General features: G+C 38.2%; 1 protein-coding gene across 2 annotated transcripts in view; it reads right to left on the reverse strand.

The window, feature by feature from the left end:
- LOC114662608 (NACHT, LRR and PYD domains-containing protein 12-like) overlaps window positions 1-26,287 on the reverse strand; it is a 53,091-nt gene that overhangs the window by 15,481 nt on the left and 11,323 nt on the right. The window contains exons 3-8 of one of the 2 annotated variants that reach the window (XM_051935051.1): window positions 22,896-23,081; window positions 21,653-21,819; window positions 17,109-17,283; window positions 10,426-10,491; window positions 8,618-10,334; window positions 1,448-1,621 (exon numbers count right to left, since the gene is read on the reverse strand). In XM_051935051.1, the coding sequence (XP_051791011.1) occupies window positions 1,448-1,621; window positions 8,618-10,334; window positions 10,426-10,491; window positions 17,109-17,283; window positions 21,653-21,819; window positions 22,896-22,944 (2,348 nt within the window). In that variant the 5' untranslated portion in view covers window positions 22,945-23,081. The remainder of the gene's footprint in view (window positions 1-1,447; window positions 1,622-8,617; window positions 10,335-10,425; window positions 10,492-17,108; window positions 17,284-21,652; window positions 21,820-22,895; window positions 23,082-26,287) is intronic. The other variant, XM_051935052.1, reaches the window with a different exon arrangement.

The raw sequence follows: 26,287 nt of genomic DNA on the forward strand, positions 1-26,287 counted from the left end.
AATTCCTGTGTTAGTCAAAAATAAAACACATATGCATTATTGCGCTAATACTAAAGCTTATTCCCAACACACACACACACACACACACAAAAAAAATTATATACACACACACACACACACACACACACACACACACACATACCGAGTTATTCTACACATTCCACAAAAGCATTGCATTTATTTGGTAATATCAAGCACACGCATGTGCTCAAGCCGTCTTGTGACAGCCAGTGAAGAAGAGGTTAAGTGCGTGAGTTCCATGCAATGAGGTGAAAAGCGAGGGTGTTTCTAAGTTTCGATCACAATGAGATATGAACATTTTATCGTAGACCTTTGGGATGTTTCAGTTGGAGTTTCAATGAGGATGATTTTTGATAATTTATGTTAGATGGAACGGCCAGTGAAAGCTGGCAGTCTTTTGGCCTTGGAACCCCTGCAAATTTTGCTTTTATCTCCAGCTTATTTTTGAGTTTTTTTTTTGCTATTTTCTCTGTCCTACCCTGCCATCTGACCTTATAATCAGATTCACCTTTAGATGCTTAAAAACTGTTTCTATATATAAGGGCTTTACTTTTTTTATTAATTGTATACTGCATCTATCTTATGTACTGTGTGTATTATTTATTTTTTGTATGTTAATTATTATTATCCTTACCTAATTTTCTTTTTTTTGTCTTGTAACTATTTCTTTGACTTCTTCTAAAACACTTTGAGTTAAATCCTGTGCATGAAAATTGGCTATTGAAATAAAATTTTGTTGAAAATTACGAGACAGCACTAGAATTTCATAGTTGGAGGTACCGGTACTCAACCATGTACACTAGGACAAGAAATGGAAAAACTGCTGCCACAGCCCACTTCAAGCCCTACTTCATACAGCATGAAGGGCTAAATGTACTTATAAAACACAAGGTTTGGCCATTTTTCTGTTCAGTTTCCTCAAGGTTCAAATATGGGCTTAGGAACTAATAAATGCTGGCCAGTGAAATGTGCAGTTTTTCATACAAAAGAAGAAGAAGTGGTAAATCAGAAGTAACACACTGTTTGTAATGCATTACATTTTTTGATAGGTAACTAAATAACATATGTTTATGTAAGTAATGTAATGTTCCCCACAATTACTAAGCATGTATAGATTTAATCCCATAAATCCAAAAAACAATCTATTCAAGATTTTGGAATATAAAAATTAAAAAGAATCAATCATCCATGCATATAAGTCTGGATGAGTGCTGTAGGGGGCCCTGCACCTATTTCAGCTGACAAAGTCTCTGACCACCAATCAACTGGATTTGAGAAAGACTTGAATGAATGTGTACAAATCAAATCTGTTAGCAATGCCACAATCTGCCCTGAGTCTTTTCATCTGTGCACTAAACACAATGTTTTATAGTATTCAATGTATCTTTCTTACTTAAACCTTTTCATTCACACAGTGTTTACTCACTCCAGATTCTCTAACTTGCAGTTTGGACTTTTTAGCCCCTCACACAGTAGAGCCACTCCAGCATCTCCCAAGTTGTTGTGTTTTAGAACCAGTTCTGTTAAGTGAGAGTCATCTGCACAGAGAGCCAAGGAAAGAGATTCACAGCATTCATATATAAGATTGCATGCTTCCATCCTGCAGAGATAAGAGAAGAAGAAGTAAAGACCTGCTGGGCATTTCTTTCATGTTGGCTTGTGCATATCCAAAACTGAACTCAGTAACTATTTCAGGATTACACAATACAGCATGTAGTGCTACTAAACTGCAGCCCTTGGACACCCTTCAGTTGTTGGGTTTGGCTGCACTCCAATTGGCCAAAAAACTATCAGGGTGACTGGAATATCATAAACAAGTTAAAAGATGTCTGCTTGGCATAACATTCAGATGTGTTCAAGGACTCAATGGACAGAGTTCAGTTGGTAGGTTCTAGAACCTTCTTGATGCACGTCAGGGTGGCAGGTACCAAAGACTATCTCACCAGGATTGGGCAAAAGGCTGAAAACAGGCCTGGGCTGACTAGACCATCACAGGGACCACTGTCACACATATACACATACATGCTACATTTTCACTTAGCATAATCCAAACAAAAAAAAATTAATTAACTAATTTCTTCTTTGCTTGAGCTTATCTGGCTGTAGTAACTTTCATGAAATTTGACTTGCAAAGCTATTCAATTATGAAAAATGATAAGGAATAACAGAAGAGAAAGGATGACTTTCTCACAGTGACTGATAATTATAGATACCAGGGGAATATGGCACTTTGATGGTAAATTTTAGGGTAAGCAGATTTTCAAAGCACCAAACCAGGACACTTGTATGCCCACACATAACGCCCATCTTTGTTTGTTTAATGGCTGCCTTATCTCATCATTATCCATGAGAGAACATGGCATGGGATAAAAAACACTTTCACTAATGATTATACATGATTCCACACAGTGGATGATGTAGAAACAAAAAACTGGCTGTGCCGTTTGTTTTTGTCTGCTTTTTGGTCCTCACCACAATGCTGTTCAAATTTAACACAAGCACCATTCCTCCTTTGAAATTTTGACTATTATAGGTATATTACTTCAAAGACAGGGTTGAGGGGTGGAGGTGGAGGTGTACATAATGTTCTAAATATATTATAAAATTGGGGTTGTCCTTGTCACCACAGTGAAATAGAAAGTCATTGTAATTTGCAGATAATGGTGCTGTGAGGTTGGTTCAGTGTAAGGCTAATACTGAGTAAATATTTACTTATTCTTGTGCATAACATCACAGGATAAATCACTGCCAAACCACCTTTTGTTTTCCTTGATTGCATGTTATACTTTTATGGCTATGAAGATCATTTAATGTACTTGTTATAACTTAGAGCATTGGTAAGAATGAGGTGCTGATGCACTCTCTTTTGCTTGCGCTCATGCTGCTGGGAAGACTTCAGAAAGCAGAAACAACTTGTTGATACAGAGGTTTCCCCGGAGGCCCAGTTGGACTTGCTGATACTGGACTGCCATTCCGCATGTGCTCAGGCAGTCAGTGACAATGACTTCCTAACCACGTATAGCCTACTAGTGCTTAATTAACTTGTATGGGGGATCTGTTTGCCATCAGTAATGGCTATTGGACGTGTAAAGGAGGAAAATAATCTAAATATACAATTTGGTGTAAACTTCAAACAGTAATTTGGAGTTGAATTCGCACAGAATGTTTCTTCATTTAATGATAGATGAGTTTGCAAATTTGCCAATGCTTTTCAATGGGAAATTTTGAAATTTTACAACTGTGTACAAAGTGATCTGTTTAGGGATATCTCAACAAAAACTCGGCTGTCTTGATAAATTTCCTTGTATAATAATTGTGACACATTTTAACAAAATGTGACAAACATGCTGACAAACAGACTGAAGACATGGGCTATCACAACAGGTGCTTTGCACATTATATGCTAACACACCTAAAAATGAGTGAACTGTGACAGAAAGGCTCCTGATCCAGGGTTGGTTTCTGTTTTGCACCTTATGCTATCAGGATAACTGATGGCTACCTCTGGCCATACAGTGGATAAGTAAGTCAGTCAGTGTCCAACCCGCTATATCCTAATACAGGGTCACGGGGGTCTGCTGGAGCCAATCCCAGCCAGCACGGGGCACAAGGTAGGAACAAATCCCGGCACCAGACCACCGCAGGACACACACACACACACCCCAAGCACACACTAGGGACAATCTGAGATCACCAATGCACCTAACCTGCATGTCTTTGGACTGTGGGAGGAAACTCGAGCACCCGGAGGAAACCCATGCAGACATGGGGAGAACATGCAAACTCCACGCAGGGAGGACCCGGGAAGCACTACACCACCATGCCGCCCTACAGTGGATAAGTAAATTTACAAAATGGATAAAGTTAGGATAAGGATAATCTGAAAAAAAAAACAAAGATGTCAATAGCATGGGAGACAAAAGAAGTACAAAACAGAAGCATGGAATGAGAGAATATCTAAATAGAGAATGAATGAAAACATTTTTACTACTTTATCTTGGTGACTTCAACACAGCCAGTTTAACTAATGGTTACGTCTACTTAGTGGTATTGTGTTTATTTTATTTTTTGAAGGAACAGGGACAAAAAGTATTTTAAAAAATTGCAAGCATGTTTACACAAGGATGTTTTAGGAGTAAACATTTATAAATCGGCTGCCTTTTCAGAAGGCACTTTACACCAGTGTTGTATGAAGTACCTAACAGCCATACTTGAGTAAAAGCAGTGATTCGTTTCTGAAAAATGATCCAAATAAAAGTCAAGTCTGTCCATTAGAAACTATTCAAGTTGAAGTTGAAAGTGTCTGATATTAAGTGTACTTAATTATCAAAAGTATAAGCAAATTTAGGATATCTTCTCAATATATACAGTCAAAAAAGTTCTTGCAAGTTTAAAATAATTCAGAATAACTTATTTTTGAGTGTGAGTCTTAGTACAATCACTAAAATATGAGCCAAGTAAGGAGCAGTGACATCCAGCATGAGTGGACATCTTAATGATTATATACTAGTTCAATGGGTCTGATGCTAATAAGAGAGGTGTGCAGGCTTCCCAGCTTTAAGAAGCTAATTCATTCCAAAAACCCCTTCATAAAGTAAATTTTGATAGCACAAACACCTAACTACAATTAATTTTAATGGAAAACACCTTTAACCTGTTCCCTGCCCTCTCAATATTTTTGTTCAAATAACACTGAACTATATGAAAATTGGCAGAATTAGTTTAATAATAACATTAGTCATTAAAATAACCCCTTATAAAGGCATTGCCCTTCATTAAATGATCTGTAAATACATAAAGTGGCAAGACGTCCATCCATTAGGTGTCTGTATGTACTGCCCACAAGAAGGTGAAAATGTCCGATGAACAAAGGCAAGTGTTTGGCGTAAGACAGTAAACCGTGTGGCATACATTTATGCGCCCCTGCATCTGGTTTCCACAACAGGACTAGAATGTCCAAAAAAAGGCAACAAGAAGCACAAAGAAAGAGGGATGTAAGTAGGGATGGGAATTGATAAGATTTTCACGATTCCGATTCCATTTTCGATTCTGTTTAACAATTCGATTCTTTATCGATTCTCCTATTGATTCTTATTTTTAAAAAAGGAGAACACACAGGTCGATTAACTTAGAACTTTGTTTTATATCTTATCTTTGAACAAGATAGAAATTTAGGAGGAGCATGACCTTACAAACCCAACAGTGAGATCTTAAGAGATCCACAGCCTACGGCTCCTCGATGGGGTGCCACGGGGTCCCCAGAAAAAAATGTGTAAATGTAAAATAATAATAAAATAAATATTCTTCTGTAGCAATAACAAAGTATAACATAAATTATTCTGTGGCAATTACACAAGAATGTCCAGTAACATTTACACTCTCCTTTTTAAAAGTATATATGAGCTGAGCACTCAAAAATAAAACTACATCAGCCAGCAACAAATACAATCAACTCAAGTCCAATGGAACTGTGCACAGTGCAATTCTGCAACCATCAACTATTTTGACAGCTACATCCATGTTGGCCGCATTATCAACAGTGGCTGCCACAACCTTGTCTTTGATACCATACTCCTCCAAGATCTCATCAATCTCCTCTGCTACAGCTGTCCCTGTCTGTGCCTGGTACACTGGTTTGGTTTTGAGGACTTTTTCTTGAGCCTGGCCATTCCTGACATAATGCAGCGTTACTGTGAGGTAATGATCTTGACTAAAACTTGCCCATCCATCTGCAGTGACGGCTGCCTTCAACACGTTTTAGCTCAGAAATGGAAACGGATGAAACATCTGGTAAGAGGAGAACACGCAAATTTGACATTCCCTGACTTAGCCTACAATTAAACACATTAACTTACCAAAAATCGGGGGCATCTACTGTGGCAAACGGGTGCAAGCCTTTTACCACAAACTTAGTCACTGCTCGGTGACATTCGTCTATCCTGGCCTGTGTCATTTTACTTTTCCCCGCCTCTGTGAAAGGAGAAGCTACCGGTAGACTGCAGCGAGAACTGCCAGCATCTGAGACAGCCAGACTCTGTCTGTCTCTCTCGTCATGGTCATCTAAATGCAATGCACAGTAATAACAGGTTTTGCAATAAGGCAAATCGCGCTAACATAATATGCAATGTTAGTTGATTAGTTACCTGCCGTATTAACAGGAGAGGACCTGCAAACGTTTCCGCTGCTGCTGGGTTGAGATTCACTAGTCCAGAGCGGATCAAAAACACAACATTCATTTAAGGTTATCGCGTGTTTTGTGTGCAAATGCTTTTGCATATTCGTAGTGTTTCCTCCCTTTGATGAAATATCTACTTTGCAAGTTTTGCAAGTTGCCCTGTTGTCATCCTTTCTCGTAAAGTATAATCAAACTTTTGAGCATTTGTGCCGCTTAGGCGCCATGTTTCCTGCTGGGTAAATGACGCTATGCAACGCGGTGACGTCATTCGAGGCGACTGGAATCGATAGGGGAATCGTTTGCAAAAATGGCATACAATTCCAAGGAATTGAAACAGTGGGAACCGGTTCTCAACAAGAACCGGTTTTCGATTCCCATCCCTAGATGTAAGGCATATCCTGTGAGGAGAGGTTAGTAAATGCATGATGAAACAAACAGACAACTTATCATTTTACCATTAAGGGCATTTTAATAAAAAGGCACTTCACTATGCTGGTGTTTAATAAGGCACCTCACCTAGAGTTTATCACTTCTAATTTCTCATTCAAAGAATTGATCTTTAATTTGTTCTTAGGCTTTTCCCACTAGGCCATGATCTGTTTTGGAGCAGCGATTCCCAAAATAATGTGAGAAGACACATGAGCAACACACGTGAACCACAGCATGGAGCACACAAGTACACCTTGCTGTAGACTGTGGATCACTCCCACCCAGTAAGGCAGGATACTGTGAGGACCGAGTCTGAAAAAATCATTAACGACCGAGACGGAGACTGCATGCCACAAACATCCAACTCTGCCCCAACAATCCAGCCGAGTCTTGTCTGGTATGCTCGTGTGACGACATTGGTTGACCAAAGTCACATCAGCTCTGAAAATGACAGACTGGGACTGCACATCACTAAAGTCAAGCCCCCATTCTGCAGGTTGTGGTGAGGTATACCTGCAAAGACTGTGTAGATGATAAGGTATTAGCACCAATCACGCATGTTTGAAAATCGTCCCAGGTTCCTCATATACATGAATTTGTGGGAAAGACAGAGTTTTAGATAACTGACTGAGTCAAACATTGATCTTGTTTGTGTAGCCCTTTTGTCTACTGGTTTAATGTTGCAGTAACAAATGTGTCTAGCAAAATATATTAAACAGTGCCTAAATGTAGTGAAGTAAAAGTGAAAATTATACTCAACTAAGAAGTAAAACTCATTTCAGGGTCACAGGAAGCCAGTAAATATCCCAGAAACACTGGGTATGCAGTTATTTCATATAAATATTATTATCAGGGGAGGCAGAGGTCAATGTTTATGCTAGGGGGCTCAGATTGCAGATGGAAAAAGGGGATGGATGTTATTTACTTCACAGCACATGAAGGACTAAACATATTTTTTTAATTGAGTAGGAGTACTGCCATATTTCTAGTATTCAGTGTTAAAGCAGGCAGACATCAATAGTTGAGTCCAAAAATGCATGGGGAGAACATGTAATTCCCATACAGCTGGAGCTGTGAGGCACAAATGAGGCTCTGCCCAGTCACTCTGCCTATATGTTAAAACATCTGAATTAAACTTACATTTTTTTAACTTAATTTTTGAAAACTATTTGTATACCTATAACTTTGGTTTAGTTCTTGTCACTTGATTGCAAGTTTCATGCTGTCACAGGTGTGTGTTTCTGGGACAGCTGAAGGGTTCTGATGATTGCAGTTCTCCTTTGGACCAGGGGCTGGCACTGTTGCCTCATGTCTTTTCTTCTCCTACCTCTGCATGACAGAAGACTGACACCTGTTCAACCTCTGATTTCACTTCCATCATACGTCCTCCTGGACCCACCTCTTCCTGCCTGGATCCTATATAGATCCTATACCACATCATGATAGTCTGATCATGGACTTGCATTTGGTAAGATGCTTATGCCTTTGTACAACTCGTTTTTTGTTTCTGCAATTATGCAGGGGTCATGGAAGTGCCCCATCCCCTTATAATTTGTCTTGCCATTGCTTAAGAAGCGTACTTAAACTCTGCATCAATAGCTGTCACTAGATGAGCAAAGCACATGTGTGCGCAACAACAGCTGCTTCACTCCTGGCTCACCCAGGAAGAGTCAACAACTTTTTGTAAAAACATCACAAAAATTTTCTTTTTTCATACTTTTCTCAGTGTTTTATAAGCATTACCATTCATTTCAAAGGAACAAGCGTTTGGCTGAAAATGCTCAAAAACTGATGTATGCAAGAGTTTTCTAAACCGCTTGTTGCAAAAACACTTAGGCGTGAATAATTCCATTAAAAATAATAACAAATAACTTCACAAGCAGTTTAAGAACGATCTGGTCTAATGCTAAAACACAAGAAAAATGTTTAGATGTGAATGGACCCATAAGTGTTTGTTATGCACAGTAAAATAAAAAGTTTTTTCTTTCTTACTTGACGCTTTTACAATTGCCGAGTCCAGTCGCCAGTCTCCTGATGCATTCTGGTGTGAGGTCTAATTTAAAAAGCTGAAGCTCCTTTAATTCTCCACAGTAACTTATGACAGAGCCCAAAGCTGCACAATCCAAAGGAGATAACGTCATATCTCTGAACTCTAACCTAGACTCTTTACCAATGCAATCTCGTATTAATTTCTCATTCTGTGTCTCAAAGAGCCACTGAAATACTCGCAGAGTTTCATTTTTATCTGCAGATTGCAGAGCAAGTTGAGTTCTTTTCTTTACCCAGTCTAGGGTCTTCACTGCATGCTTCTTTTCAAAGTCCCCTAGGATTTCCTTCAGTAATTCAGTCACAGAAGGTCTGGCAAGTCCTGCTAAGAATTGAGTAAGAATCTCAAAACGACCATCTTCACAGGAGTCAAGCTCCTTAAATAGCTCCTCAATACAAACTGAGGAATCAAGGAAGTAGTAGCAGGCAGCAATGAACTCTTGCAGGGTAAGGTGGAAGAACGTGTAAGTTGTGCGCTCGAGGGTGCTCTCTCTCTGCAGGATTTCTTTCAGGAACCCAGAGAGAAATGCAGAGGGGAGGACTGGTTGGAGACCAAAGGTGAACATCTCTTGTTTGTCATAGAACACAAGAAACTTGTTAGCAACTCCATAATAAGCCATCTTTCCCAGTTTCACTAAAATATCCCGTATGTTTTCAGCTTCTCGTTTGTGATTGGTGAGAATGTTGTGAAGAAACCACACAAAGAGCTCAGTGACAGTTCTGGGTGCTACTTTACGCTCTTCTTTGGGTGTGCTGAAGTGGCTCTTCAACACTGAACAGATAATCCAGCAGTAAGAGGGGTTGAAACACATGGTGTACAGAATGGCATTCTCCTCGACATACTGAAAAGCCTCCATGCCCAGATCTGCATCACCAAAGAACTTCTTAAAATACATCATTCTTTCCATGGTAAAAAAACCCAGGATCTCTGCAAACCGATCAACTCTGTCCATATTCAGGGACTCTAAGGCAGTTGGTCTGCTTGTGATCAGGACTGTACAGCCTTGTAGCAATGTCCTCCTGATCAGGCTGGTGACCAGGATGTGAATGGGAAAGTAGTCCCCTGGGTTTGAACAGAGCCGGCTGGATGTGAAGTCCAGTTTATGTTTATACTCATCTAGTCCATCAAATATAAAAAGCAACGACCCAGGGCTCTGTAGGATTGTTTTCAGAGTTTGTCGCTCATCATTGAGATATTTATAGTACCTCACAATCAGCCTAGTCAGAGGCATTTGAGGTTCCGTCTCCTCCAGAATGTTGAGCTCCCTGAACTTGAACAGGAACACAAATGCAAAGTTCTTATATTGAGCATCAATTGCCCAGTCATAAATGATCTTCTGGACCATGGTGGTCTTCCCAATTCCAGCCACCCCACTGACCACCACAATCTGAGGGAAAGTTTCATTTCCCGGAGTCTTTCTGAAAAGCTGCTCAGTCCAGATTCGTTCACATTTCTCTTTTGTTCGCTGTTCCATTAGGGCTGTATGAGCTTTTCCAGTCTTCAGAAGTTCATGCTGAGTCTCAATATGGTTTTTTCTGTACTGATTAATGACAATCAGCTCTGTGTACCAAGTGTCTAAGACAACATCTTTGCTGTGTGGATCTCCAGGGGAAGGCTGCTTTGATGATGCAAACAATTTTTCTCTGTGATTATTCTGCAGACCTTAAAACAACAATTGGCAGCAAGTAAGCAAATGGAGAACCAGTGCAATTAAAGAGCAGCTTCACCAGAATACATGCTAGAAGCGGATTACCTTTAACATAAATATCAAGGGAAGGGGACTGGAAGTTGAAATGACACTGTTGCAGTAGGTTCAATCCTGAAATCAAAGAAAAGGCAATGGATTAAACAATCGCTGGAGTAAGGAAGAGGATCAAATTAAGTCACAGTGATTGTGAGTAAAGGTACTTGGTATTTTAAACACAGTACTATGCACAACTTTTATGTGGGCACCTCTTCATCATAACGGTTTGTTGAACATCCCATTTCAATACCATGACCATTAATATGGAGTTGGATCACCCTCCCTTTGTCACTATAACGGTCTCCACTTCTCTAAGATGACTTTTCACAAGGTTTTGAAGTGTGTCTGTAAGAGTCTATGGCCATTCTGCCAAAACAGCATCTGCAATATCATGTAATAAGGTTGGATGATAAGACATGGCTCATAATCGGAGTTCAAATTAATACCAATAGTGCTCAGGTAGGGTTGAGGTCAGGGGTCTGCTTGGTCCACTTGAATTCCTTCATATTTTTATGGACCTGGCTTTATGCACAGGGGCACAGTCACACTGAAACAGGAAAGGTCCTTGCCCAATTTGTTGACAGACAGTTGGAAGCACAGTCTTTGTATGCTGTAGCATTAACAGTACCCTTTACTGGAACCAAGGGACCTAGTCTAAACCCTGAAAAACAGCCCCAGACAATTATCCCATCTCCACCAAACCTTACATTAGGCACTATGCAGTTCAAAAAGTCACATTCTCCTGTTATCCACCAAACTCAGATTTGTCTATCAGACTGCTAGATAGTGAATAGTAATTCATTACACCAGAGAACATGCTTCCATTGCTCCAAAGCCCATTCTAGCTGATCCCTGGCATCAATCATAGTGGTCTTAGACTTGTGTGCAGCTGTTTGGCCATGGAAACCCATTTCATGAAGCTCCCAGATCACAGCTCTTGTGCTGATGTTGCTTCCACAGGTGGTGTGGAACTCTGTTGTGATTGATGTGATAGAGGATAGGTGATTTTTTACACACTGTGCACTTCAGCACTCAGCGGCCATGCTCTGTGATGGGGAAAGATCTAGCAGAGTAGATATTTCACATACTGACTTGTGGCAAAGGTGGCATCCTATGACAGCGTCATGTTTAAAATCACTGAGCTCTTTAGTACGAACCATTCTGCTACCAATGTTTGTCAATGGAGATTGCATGTTGTGACAGATGGCCGGGGCCCATGCCCGACCGGGAAGCCCCTGCAGCATATGTACCAGGGGAGCAAGCATGGGAAACACAACATCTCCCACTGGACGCTAGATGGCAGCCTCCCTGGGTTGCAGCGGTGCCTTGGACTCCCCCAAGGCTTCATGGGGGTTGGAGTTTTGTGCAGCCCTGTTGGGTTCCACAGGCACTGCCAGGGGGTGCTGCAGCAGGAGCTGCTAGACCCTTCTGGCCACTAGTTTCACCACACCCGGAAGTGCAGCCGGATGTCAGCAAATAAACACCTGGAGCACTTCCGGGTGCCCAATAAAAGGAGCCAGCAACCACCATTCAGCAGCCAGAGTTGGGTGGAGGAGGACGAGGTTGCCTGGGAGGAGTGGTGGTGCAGAGTAAGAGTGGTTTGCTTTTGTGTGTCGGTCTTTTGGGACTGTGTTGTGCTTGTGGGGATTATGGGGGAGACGTGCCCCACAAGTGAAGAAAAATTAAAGTTTATTTATTTTATACGTGTGCCTCCATGTCCAATCTGTGTTGGGTCGGGCGCATATATAGCGCCTTTTTACAATGTCTTTAGTTCTATTTTGAAATAATAAAAGAATTGAAAGAAATGTGTTGCAGTAACCTCAACACATTTTGCTTGTAACCAGTTAATGGTGATGCATGTTTCTCTGTTGCTCTGAATCAACAGAAAAATAGTCATGTTCTGTAACAGATGGGTGGGATTATCAATTTTTCCATTGTGGGTGTCTATAAATACAGTAGATAAACAATGACAATGTAATGTGACAAGGACGGTTCTATTCAATAAGGGCGAGCTTCAAAAGGGCGACCTCAATTGGGCGCGGCGAATAAAGGCGCGCGTAAATAAAGGCGAGCTTCAAAAGGGCGACCTCAATTGGGTGCAGCGAATAAAGGCAAACGCAACAAAATTACTACAGAAAATTTATCAGATAAAGGCAATGATTGAACATATAAAAAGGCGAAAGCAAGAATATTAAAACATTTGCTCAATTGAGGTCGCCCTTTTGAAGCTTGCCTTTATTTATGTGCGCCTTTATTCGCCGCGCCCAATTGAGGTCGCCCTTTTGAAGCTCGCCTTTTTGTGCGCGCCCTTATTGAAGGATACCGACAAGGACAAGATAAAAATGGTAAACCACACAGCCAAAAGTGATTATCCTTGGTGTTTTGGAACTTGTTTAACCCTGCAGTGCATCAGTGAGGAAAGTGTTCAATCTTTTTAACACCATTATCCCTGAAACCTACGAAAAAACTCGTAATCCCAGGCCAATTTGCCAATGCTTTTCAAAGGGATATTTTGAAATTTTAAAACTTCATACAGAGCTGTCTATTCAAGACAAACAACGAAACCCAACGAAAATTGAATTGTCTCAACAAATTTAATTGAAAAATGGGTGTATCACATTTCAATATAATTGTTTCATGGGGGGTCGAGTTGTTTCAGGCAAATATACAGATGTACAGACAGACAAACTGACTGACAAGTAAAGGCAAAAGATGGCACGGTTTGGATGAAGCAATGGGTTAGATGTCATCCTGCCAGTGAATCTGCCACACGTCCTTTAGTGAAACAGCAGGGCTTACAGAGCTCACCAAGGTATATGCAAAGTCCTGTTTGTGATTATGTTTTGTGATGGCCTTTATATAAAAAACATGTTACTTATATACAAGTTTTTTCATAAGCTTCAAGGATTCTAGTGTTAAATTACATTTTCAGGTGCATTCACATATAACGTGCTAAGTCTTTATTGGCAACGGCCACGTCCGTCTGTCTATCAGTCGGCTTGTCTGTCTGTACAACTGTACATCTGTCTGAAACACCTCAACCCCCCCATGAAACAATTACTGTATATACTCGCTTATAAGTCGGGTCTTGAAATCAGAAAAACCAATCATAAAATCAGACCCCAACTTAAACGCCCATTCAAAAATGCGACATTTTTTTTTTTTTTTTACATCTTCTTGCCTCCTCCAATCTCGCACCAGTTTCTCAGACACGTCGAATTTTGTTGCACCAGTGCAGTTACCAATTTCTTTACCACTTCAGTGACTTTTAATTTAAAACAACCTTCATATTTTGTTCTGATCACAGATAAGGGATGCTCTTACAATAAAGGTGTATGAGGGTGCGAGATACAAAAAACACAAAACAGTGCAAACGTTGCTTTGGTATAGTTTGAGTATTACCATGTGGTCATGTAGGCACAATACATCGAAAAAAAAGGCAGTGTGCTCCGTGGTTACTCTCTCAGGTGGGCGTTAGCATATCATAATCTCTTGGAACAATAGCGTAAGTTTTCCACATTCAACTTATACGACCTACGTTACAAAATACTGGAAATTATACAGTAAAATCAAGCCCTGACTTGGAGAACTTATCCGCGAGTATTAGTATTAGTATAGTATTTTGAAATGTGATACACTCATTTTTCAATGAAATTCTTTGAGACAATTCAATTTTCGTTGCAGTATCTTCAACAGACAGCACTGTATGCAGTTTTAAAATTTGTGAGCTTGTCAATTTTGAAATGGAGAAACTTCAACTAGGAATTAGTTTACTGCTTCAGTTTTACATTGAAAGAAGTTACACCAACTTTTTCATCTCCAATAGATGCTACTAGTGGCAAACAGGTCCTTGACATAAGTTAATAAAAAATTAGCAGATTGCATGTACGGGGCAGAAAGTTATTTTCACTTCTGGCTGCTTGAGAATGCATAGGACTACAGTCCTCTTATCAGCAGGTCCACTGAATGCATCTTCCTCCTCCCAAAGCTTAAATCAGCAACAGGCAAGTTAAATGATCTTAACTGTAAAATTATAAAATTCAAGCAAGGAAAACAAGGTGTTATATAGATGTGAATGAAGCTCCTTATGGCATGTCACCAGCTGAGCACAGAACAAATAAACATTTAATCTGTACTGTTTACCTTACGCTAAACCAAGGTCACAGCTCCATCATCTGCACATTATAATGATCCACTTTTTCACTCTTTCTTTAATTTACTAGTGTGGCTAGATGTCCAGGTGATGGTGACAATCACGATTTTCAGGCAATTTGTTGTGATAAATAATTGGAAGAATGTCAAAATGTCTCAGTCTTAACAGGCTACCCATTTAATAAAACATTGCTCTGCCAATACAAACATCCTCAAAATATATTTAAAACAGCAAGGGGGGACCCCAAACTCCACCAGTTCTCATTTTGATACAATATACATATCAAACTCCAGTGGGGAAAGCTTAATTAAGAACTTGTGCTAAATTGTTTTTTGCCCATCCCCTGAACCCTTGGTGTTGAATATAAGGTTGTGTGATTGACTAGAGTCCTGTCCAGGCCTGTTGCCAAATCCTAGTGAGATAACCTTTAGCCCCTGAAACGGACTGAGAAGATTGTAGAACCCACTTACTGAATACAGTCCAGTGGAAGGCTACAGTGTCTGCACAGCCCTCAAACATACCTGAATGTTATACTATGTGTACATTTTCTAACTTGTTAGTTCCTTAATTTCTCTAAGTTGTACATTCTTTCTATTTTCTCATTTGATCTTTGTTATTATGCTTTTGATTTTGCCTCCAAGAAAATGCCTTGTGAAGGAAATTAATTTAGCACTCTGGTTTTGGCTGAAGGATGCTTGCAGGGAGTATGTACAGGTTTTATTTAACATTCTTTTTCATTAGTCGTAACAAAATTACATTAATATTGTTTCATCATTCTAGAGTGGGCTGTTAGTAAGTTTGTTGATGATTTTCAATTAAGGTGTTCCAGTTCTTTGAATAAGACATTCAATAGATATCTGAACTACCGTGTTTCCCCGAAAATAAGACCGGGTCTTATATTAATTTTTGATTCAAAAGATGCACTATGGCTTATTTTCATGTACAACAATATACATTTATCCAAATACAGTTATGTCATCTTCTTCTGGAATATCATCATAACTCTTCACATTCAAACCCTGAATTCTAGTCTGAATTTCTTGCTACTCCAGTCACTTTTAGGATCCTCCAGGAACGATGTGCCTGCTTCGATTTTTGATGAATGGTTCGATGTGGTGAAGCAAAATGCCGACATACAAATGCATTCGTGGTGCTTTTATATTCAAGCCTCGCATATTCCCCAAAGTAATGACACGGTACATTTTAAAAGTGTCACATACCATCTTCTGTGCCGTCTTTTTTTTTTTTTGCACCTTTACAATACCATCGGAATGTACAGGGACATATATGAACCACAGAGAAAAAAAAAAATAAGGGCATAATGAAAATGTCTATTTTGTGATTAAATTAAAAATTTCGGCTTTAAGCTCGAAATGTCCACTTTAACCTTGTAGTTTACATTATCATTAAAGCAGACCATCGTAAACGCCATCTTAAAACCGACCCAGTTGTTAAATCGATACGCGCTTCTGGGGCTTCCTCCTGACCTGATGGCAACAGCATCACCATACAGAACACATTAAATTTATAATATTCCAGCTCTCTGCACATTTAGAATTCATAGATTTATACCTGATATCACTTTCATAATGAAATTCATTAAAAATATGTATGTTACATTTTACACATAAATCGTTAACTTTGTTTAAATAATGAATACTACTAATAGTTACACATACATGGTGGCAGAGTGGTACCACTGCTGTCTCGCAGTGAGTCACGTCCCTTGTGTTCCCTGCCTGGAGTTTGCATGTTTTTCCTGGTGGGTTTCCACAGTGGGCTCAGTTTTCCATCCAAAGACATGAAGGTTTGGGGATTTGGTGAAGCTACAATAACGCCAGTGTATGTGTATGTGTTTGTGTTCACCTTGCGATGAGCTGATGCTCCTTCCAGGGATTTTGTTTGTCTTGCGACGATGCTGCTGGAATGGGCGCATCCCAGAATTGATGGATATAATCATTAAACATCCTTTTCAGAGATATTGTGGCAAGGTGTCCTCGGAATTTAATGGATGTTTTGGGCGCGCGCGTCACATCGCGTGAAGTATAAACCTGGCCTTAGGCGCCTTACTTTTCAGCTGTTGATCTTGACTAGGACTTATTTTTGGGGTAGGGCATACATTACAGAGCAGCCTGAAAATCATGCTAGGGCTTATTTTCGGAGTAGGTCTTATTTTCGGGGAAACACTGTAGCATGAAGACATGGGTACTTTACTTCTGAGAATCTCTTCTTTTTCCTCTGCTTCTCTCATTCATTTGTGCACAGCAGAGATTGTTGGAATGAAAAAAGTACAATGTCTCCAAGAGTTTTCTTCATTCATAAACAAAAATTAGTGCAAAGATGCATATAAAGTATGTTCAATCTCTAGCCCAGACAAGACATTTCCATACGACAGTGACAATTATACCAGCTTTTACCTCCTGTATAAAAGTTTCTTACTCAAATAATAAAAGCAGCAGTCCATAAGGCTGCTAATTTTTTTGACTCCTGACCGACTACAGAGAAGCCTTTGTTTGGTAATATGCTGATAATCACTCACCCTCTTCTGCCACCTCCTTTAATATTCTTGTCAGGTTTGGTGATGGAAATCTCACAAGTTCTTCAGCGAAAGCCTTCCACAGACTGACCAAAATCTGTTGGTCCTGCTTTATCACATCATTAATAAAGGACTCTAGACCCACTCTGCCTTCAGATTGTTCTATGGCTTTGATCCTCTGAAACACAAACAAATAAATTTAGATGTGGCTGATGTACTAGCAGTGTGGTTTCTATCTATTACATGAGTGAGAGACTGTTCATGAAAGCAAAGAAGTAGGATAGAATTGTAGATGCATGATTTGTTTATACTGGTGTCCCACTCATGGTCGATTTTTGCCTTGCCTTCTAATACTGCCAGAATAGGTTCCAACTCTTGGAACTTGTAGCATAAAATTGGGTTCAGAAAATGGGTGAAGTGAAGGACGTATGAATGTTTTTGAAATTTCTCATCAGATGTCATGTTTCACCCTGCCCCTTCCTGCAGATAAACTATATTTTTCCATATGCAGAATATTGTGAGATGAATCAAACGAACGAAAATCATTAGATTAATTCATGGGTTATGACTCGTTTGCGAAACAAATGAGAATCATTAGACTGATTCTTGAACAGAGACTCATTCACAAATCCATTGATTCAGATAGTTGTTGCACATGCGCTTCAAACATTTTATCAGCGAAACAAAAAATGCTGACAACATCATGAAGGAAGGACGCACTTTAGCACTCCTGTTGAGCTCCAATGAATCAATGCCTTCATGATCATTAATTGGTTCATATGATTAGCTGAAAAGAGTCATACAAAAAGAACGAATCGTTCACGAATTGGCCATCATTACAGTATGTTATTCAAGTGTTGAATTCTCTTAATAACAAACAAACTCTGTAATGCTAGTTAGGGAAAAAATAAATCAAGTTTTTACAACACTTGGACTGCGATATTCTAAGAGTTTTGGCTTTGGTTATCAATTTTGATGCAATTTTCTGCTTATTTAAACTCTGACTTTTCTCTTGACGATAAATCAGTCTATTGCTAAAAACAGTTATTCTCTCCATCTAGCGGTTATGCTTTGCCTGCTTCACCTCAGCACATGTGCCATTAATGTGTTCAGCACAGAGAAAGTCTAGTAAACCCAGTGATTCCCAGATTCGGTGGCTACAGGTTTTTTGTCCCGATCAGCTTCTCATTTTAATTGGACTCCTGTCCTAATTAAGTTAGTTCTCATTTGCCATTTTCTTTGTTTTGGGGCCAATGTAGAAACTGTAAGACTAAGTTTGGTAAATTTTTATTAAAAAGTACTAAGCAGTCAAATGGGGGTATAATGTAATTTATTATTTTTACTTATGTTTTAACAATATTTTCCTCCAGATTTTCATTCTTCTTTTCCAGGTTTTCTGGTTATTTAATTCATTATTTATCTATTAGTGGGTCTAAGGTTGATGTAGTTGCAGCCTTTCATCATTCCGTTTTGTTTGCTGTACGGTTTTTTAATTCTCATTATTAGAATACAATGAAGTGAGTAAAGTACACAGACAAAAAGTAAAATATTAAGAAAACAACAAAAGAGTTGAGCAGTTAAATCTATAGAAAAAACAGAAATATTTCTAAAATATTAAATGTGCTCCCCGTGACTTTCTCGTATATTGAAATAGAGGAAAAGGTCAGAATCACTTGCACTTGTGCAATATTTCTCAAATATCATATCTCTTTGTTTCTCATCATAACTAATTGATAATATCAATACACAATCATTTATCTCTATTTATAATCAAACTTTATATTTAAATGATATTTTCACATTTAGGAATGTTGAAAACGGTGGTGGAATTTTTTCATGATTATAAATGCATTACCGAAATTATGTGCAAAGTAAAAAAAGTTATAGTCACCTAAAAACATAGAAAAAGTGTTAGCATTATATAATATTCATTGCAATAAACCTCCCACCCTACTTCTGTTTTGGAAAAAATATTGATCAGTCTTGAGGACTCAGACAGCATTTCTGTAACATTTAAAAAACATTTTAAAGTCCCTTCCTTTCAAAGATCACAGAGTATAGTGGGAAAAGGATCTCTCCTTAACATTTCAGAAAAGGAGTGGAAGGCAGCAATGCACAGAATTAACTCTAGCTCCATATGCGCAAAGTATACAATTATTTAACTTAAAATCATCTATCGCGCACATCTCTCTCGTTTAAGATTGTCCAAAATGTCCAACCTGCAAATCAAGTTCCAGCCTCACTGGGTCACATGTTTTGGGTGTGCAACAAATAAACATCATTTTGGACCAAAATCTTTAAATGCCTTTCAGACAGCCTTGGTATCACAATCCCTCCTAATCTACTAACAGCTGTGTTTGGTGTACTCCCAGATGGGCCTAAAGTGGAGAAGGACAAACAAACTGTAATTGAATTTACTACACTGCTGGCATGTACACTTATTTTGCTCAACTGGAAGAATCCTAACTCACCTCTTTTAAGTCAGTGGGTAACTGATGTTATATACTATATGAAACTGGAAAAAATCTAAATTCTCACTTAGAGGATCTATGCTTTTTTAAAAACTGGCAGGATCTAATTTATAACATTTTAGAATAAGCATTTAAATTGAGGAAGTGGATTCTCTTCCCTTATTTTACTCACTCATCCTGCTATTAAAGTTTTACTCTGTTGGCCTAGCTCTTTCTCATGGGTGGGGGTTGATTTCACTTGAACTTAGTTCTGTAAAATTTGACTTGCTAGCATGGAATGTTATTTATTTTTAATAAATTCAATAAAATGCTAAATTTGTTGCAATAAATTGCTATAGGTAAAACTGCATTTAACTACATTTAATTATGATAATGGGGGAAATAATAATAAAAAATTAAATTAAATGTATTACCAGGAACACAACAGGGACGTAACAGCTTATTGTTCCTTTTACATCTTTATATTTACACGGCAAGTTCAATGTTTACACGTTATTGTTAAACTGATATATAAATTAAAATAAAATTAATAATACTTATTGAAAGAATATGTATTATATTGAATATAGTTTTTAATATTGTGTACACATTTATATTTCTATGATACAAAAAATTCGGTTGGTTGTTTAAATAAAACACTACTTCCAGTTGAGTAATTTCTCTCAAATTTCATTTATATTTGCTTTTTATCATTACAAATATCTATACAAAATTTGAATCATCTATTATAACTATAGTTTACTTGAAAATTCGCAAAAGTAGTCAGTTAAAGTACCACACTTCCTACTGGAAGTGGCCCAAAAGTTGATTAGATTACTTATTTTTGATATAAACCAGGTGTACAAAATCTCATTGACCTAGGTCAAAGTGTTTTTGAGTTATTGTGTTTACACACAGACAGGCATAATTTCAGAAATTATATTTTCAGACTCAGGAAGGTCTAAAACGTTAAGATTTATGAAAATCTCAAGGTCGAATTATTTCACGATTCCTATACTTTATTCTATGTATACAAGAAAGTAAAATCATACTACTGTGCCAATTAAATGAGATCCACTATTATCAATTGCAATCACTTATTGTGAATCTGGTTGGAGCAAAAACCTGCAGCCACAGGGGGTCCACAAGACTGAGTTTGGGAATTACTGAGCTAGCCTAAAGAAAAAATGTGTTTATCCTGGGCAGGTAGCACACCAGTTCTCTGTTGAGTTGTTGTGATCGATGCATCCTCACATGTCAAATTCTGTTATAATAGCTGGTAGGACTGCACTGAATGCTTTTAACATATAGAAAAAATGTAACTTTCTTATTATGTATAGAAATACTCTAATATGTAGAGTATTAACCTACTTATGTATTTGTAATACAGTACAGGAAGTACAGAAATCAACCCAACAACAACATAAGGAAACTAATGAAAATGGGCTGTTCAGACCCAAACACTTTTTCATTGTATCTCAGCCTGTGTTGTGAGGTAACACATTAAAAGTAACATGGGTTAAGTAGTCAGGTTTCTTTTTTCAGTAACAAATAATGTATTGCAATACTTACTTTATCGAAGCAAAAACATTTGCTTTAAGATAAAAAAAATATGCATCACAGCATTAATACTGAAACTTTTTTTCGATGATCTTATGTTATTTCACAGAAGTATTGCGTTTATTTGGTAACAAAAGGCACGTGTGCTCCGACCACCGGGTGTCATGTGCATACCGAGCAATCAAGTGAAAAGAACAGAAAAAAACTTAGTTTACATTTAATCCTGCATGTGCCGATGTATAATTTAATTGTTCCAGTTTAGCATCACCAGGAGTGATTAACACAGCAGCACTGGTGTGTAAGGCAAGAAGCAAACATGGTGGACAGTGCGTCAGTTCTTTGCAGGTCTCAATCACACAGCGAAGCAGAAGAGAGTGTGCATGCAATTCAGTAACAGAAGCCTACTGATAAAGTGTTAGTCTAGTGTGCATCCAGCTGTTTGCTATTGATACGCTGAAACAGTGTGATCTAGTGGCACAGTGGCAAGTGTTCCAAAAGCAATTTATATTTAGATAAAAACAAAATACTTTAACTCACCTTTGCTTCATCATTTGTCAAGATGTGCTTGGTAGCCAGGTTCTGCAGGATACTAGTGATGTCATATTCCATAACATACACCAGGTAGGGCTTGTAGTACTCAGTAATCTTACGGAGATCTTCGTGAGTAAAATCTGTTATAACCTTACAAAATGTCTGTGTCAGTCCTGCCATTAAGAAGAAAAAAAGAACACCAAGTCAAAAAGGTACTGGAGACACAGGTAAGGTTTTCTTTTTTTTTTTTTTAAAACACTGTTTTTTGCATACATTTTTGGTACAGCTACTCTACTGTAAACTGAATTCTGCTTCTCTACAAAGCATAAGGTTGCCAGTTGAATTACCTTCACTGCTTGTGTATTCCATATCAAGTCCATACATCTGCCATGCTTCAACAATATCAACATAAATTGCTCTGAACAAACACTTCAGCTAAATGAATGTACAGCAAAGACATCAGCATATGCAACACAAACAAAACATTCCAGCTACTCTGGGTTCCTCTTCTGGGTGCCATCCCAAGCCAAGCAGGCTAAGTAATTGATGACTGAATGTGAATTGTTTAGTACTAGTAAGTGGGAAAGCAAGCAGGAGTGTTTGCTTTGTGATGTACTGGTGTCTTATCCATGATTGGTTCCTGCTACGGCTGTGTGATTTATTAAAAGTTCACTCTGTTATTTCAAAATGTCGCCTATTTGCCATACCATCAACTGTGTTGCTGGTAGTACATTGTGGGTTCGGGGTAGGGGGTGTTTGGGATACGTTACAGAAAAATTGTATTTCATTCTTTTTCATCGTGTATTATAAAGTACAATGATCCAAGCTCAGATCCCTGAAGGATGTTCTCCTTTTAACTATACTGTTCATTTTTGGCAAATTACATCAACTTGAAAACAATTTTTACAAGCTACTGCACATGCCAATAGATTCTACTTTCACAATTAATCTTTGTTATGGACCTCATCAAAGGCTTTCTGAGAGTCTAAATTGCTTCTCCATCTGCCTATTCAAAAAAGTCTCACAGATTTGGACTGGTGATATTTGGGGTGGCAACAGCACTAACCCATGTACCTATTTGCCAATCCATTACACAATTTTTTTTGTTTTCACACAAAGCTTTCTATTCTTTGCAAGTGTTTAATTGGTCTCTTACTCCCTCATTTTTGTCTCAAAGAAGAGGGTAACTTTTTCATAATTACCCTGAGTGTTTAGTTTTAGGAGCAGTAAACAATAAAGTTGTTCTCACCAGATAAAGCAACGACTTCTTCTTCTGTACGTCTTTTCCAGGACAACATTGTACTTGACTCTTCGAAGAGCAAAAGTGACTCACTTGGAGATATGAAAGAGACTGATCAGTATTTGGTTTCAGCTTGCTTTTTCTCTCATGTACAACTTTCAGGCAAAGCTCATTGATAGTCACAGCAGACAGGGACTGTGGGAGTAAAAAAAGAACTTCAATAAATTACACTACTTTACTGAAGAAAATGCAAAGACTAATAAATGGTGTCAGGTGAATGTCTAGAAGTGGGCATCACCTAGTTTAGGAAAAGGGCTTTATACTTAAGGATTTATTTGGCCAGAACAAGTATCAAGTATGATACACAGAAAGCTGTGCACTTTGGTTATGATGATAATGGGAGTATGTGCCTTATAATGGACTGGCATTTTGTCCAGGGCTTATTATTGCCTTCTGCCCAGTGTAATATGGATAAGCTCTGGCACCGTGACCCTGTACTGAAATAGCCATGTTCAAAAAAATAAATGGATGGATCGATGTGTTCATGTAGAGCTGACCGGATGATCAAAGACAAGTGGATTTATTGAGTGCAATTGATGGTGTGTCCTTCCTGAAGACTTACTGATTGCTTACACTGTATCATTTTTACCTGGGGAATATGTGAGTCTTCTACTTGGTGGTGTCTCCCATACAAGGACCTAAATGTTTCCTCCTTGTAGTGCATGTTAAGAGTACAGATATGGAGTTTAGGAGTCTGTTGGAAGATGACTGATAACTTATTATGATTCCTGAATGCCTAAAAGTGCAGAGTTGTTGGGCAAACAGAAGGCAGCATAAAAGTTAATAAAACAAAAACAAATCAATCATCTGTGTGCTAGAGAGATCTAACCCAGGTAGACTGTTGAGGTTCTGCTTGGAGGTCCAGAATTCAGCTGCACGAAAAATGCTAAGAAGAGATGCTTCCAAAATCTCCCCTTTTCCTTTTCTAAATTCTTCAAAATTATAACTCTGTTCAATCATAAGAAAAGTGATGACAAAAAAATTTCTGAAAAATCAAAGCAATATCATGCTACTTAGTACTGGCTTTTTCATATATCAGTTTTCATTAAATATTACCTGTTACCACAACCCTCATCAGGAAAAGTAGATTCAGAAAATGAGATGAGTTTTTCTTTTAAGAAAGATGTTGTATTGTTGACTTTGCTTTGATACTATAACATTTTTATTAATGCCCCTTGGTCTTTCTCCACTGTGATCTTCAAACATCATCTGTCAGAAGGACTCTGGCCTTCTGTTTCTTTCTACCAACAAAATAAAAATCTTCAACATATGGCCGAATACTCCTCCTGCTTTTCATATCTATCATTATGCTTTGATCAAAAAGTTATTACGGTTTTGTGTGTCATAAAACGTTAGCCTTACAGTCAAGAATAAATGAATATTTGCCCAGTTTTAGCTCTTGAAATATTATTTACAGAAATAACCACAAGAGTTCTACTTTTTAAATAAATACTATCTTGCCATCATATATTTTGCCACCTGTGTTCCATTTCACTTACACCACTGTTATATTTCTACACAAGTTAACTGAATCACTGCAATACATTATGAAATTTTAAAATGGTTAGAAAGTTATTTATAAATACATTTTTAGAAAAATACCCATGTAATTATGTAAACTCTTGACATTTGCCATTATTCACATCAGCCTCCATTGTGACACATAAGAAACCCTTAACACATCTTTGCCAAGTCAAGTCATGAACATCTAGCACTTTATTTTGGTAAGTAGAAGAATATGTGTAATTTATTTTTTATTTAAAACATTTAAAGCTACTTAGTTCCTGATGCCCTAAAATTACCAAAGTTTAGTAGCAAGTCAAGAAATCTGTTGTGCTGAAATGCCACTCCTCTGTCTTCACAAAACACACTTCTGTTTCACAGCTCCTCTACCTTTGGTTCAAAACCCAACCTTGACATTGTCTGTCTGATGTTCTCCCAGTGTTTTTTTAATTTCTGAAATAAAGATATGCTTTTGATATTCCCATGTCCACTATTTAGAAAAGATTCTTGCCTTTTGAAATGGGCACTGGTTCCCCACTAGTCTCGGCTAGATAAACAGTTTAGAAAATGGACAGGTGGTTCTTTAATGTAATTGTTAATTTTTAACAAACATTCATAAGAATGCACCTGGAGAAGTATTACTTACTTTTATGGAAATGTTAGAACCTGTCTGTTTGTATACAATTTGAAAAATGAACCATTATAGAGTGTGATAAGGTTTACTGTCTGAAAGCCTATCAAGGTGGAAAAGTGAAGAGTTTCTAAGAAGGGACCCACACTGGCAGTGAGCAAACATTTCTGCAAGCCAGTATGGAAATGTAGGGAATGTTACACCGAGGCAAAATCTGTCAAGGGAGATCTATAGTGGTGGCAAGGTGTTTCTACACAAAGGTTAGGTGACTTACTCAAGGTGACTCTGCGAATCACTGGTGTGCACTGAGTTGACAATTATGAGGGTGTGAGTTTAGTGCCTTAACCTCTAGGCCACACAGCCACCAAAACACAAATCATCTTATCTAAAACAACACTACTTTATCACTACAAGTCTACTGTAATTTTTATTCAAAGTATTTCTTATACTGTAGTGCCTTTCTGCTGTGAATACAATACTAAGTACCTAAAAGGTAAAGTGCAGTTATGAGTCAACAGAATAGTCAGCCTTTAGTTTGTAGTCCAGTGCCTTTGTGAGGACCCACAGCTGCTTAATATGTAGCATAGAGTAATAGTAAAATTACCTTTATCGAATAAGTTTGAACCATACTTTCATTTTAAAAATTAGGGGGCTTTTCCCCCTGCTTGCTTCACTGGGCAAGGATGGAATGAGGGCTGAGTCATACTGAAGAGCCGAAACATTGGTATATACAACACCCCAACTTGCCCATGAGGTGTGTCAAACACTGGGTAAACTAATCCTTGCAAAGGTATGCTGATATCTTTTCTTTCACATCCATAGAGGGATCAAATTGTGTCTTTGCAATTCTGTCTAAGGGCAATGCCAGATCACGTTGGAGAGAATATTTATCAACATACTAAGACAGACAGCCACCTGGTAGCCTAAGCTAACTAGATAAACTGTTTATTAATCAAATTGTATGATATTGCCAATACTCCTTTTACTCTGCTTTTAGTTTGGGCACAATTGCAAATCTTAAAATTTTTATATAACAGCCAGGGTTCACATGTCAATTATGTCTAGTTTGTTAGACTTTTATGTTAATAGTGCTTATTTTTAGTTTCTATATGTCAATATGTATTCTGCTATGAACTATGTGTTTTTGGGTGGTCCCCCAAGATGCATGGCCACCTGTCCATCACTGCAAGGAACTGCTCTCTATAAA

Source organism: Erpetoichthys calabaricus, chromosome 12, assembly GCF_900747795.2.
Source record: "Erpetoichthys calabaricus chromosome 12, fErpCal1.3, whole genome shotgun sequence".
Taxonomy (NCBI): Eukaryota; Metazoa; Chordata; class Cladistia; order Polypteriformes; family Polypteridae; genus Erpetoichthys; species Erpetoichthys calabaricus.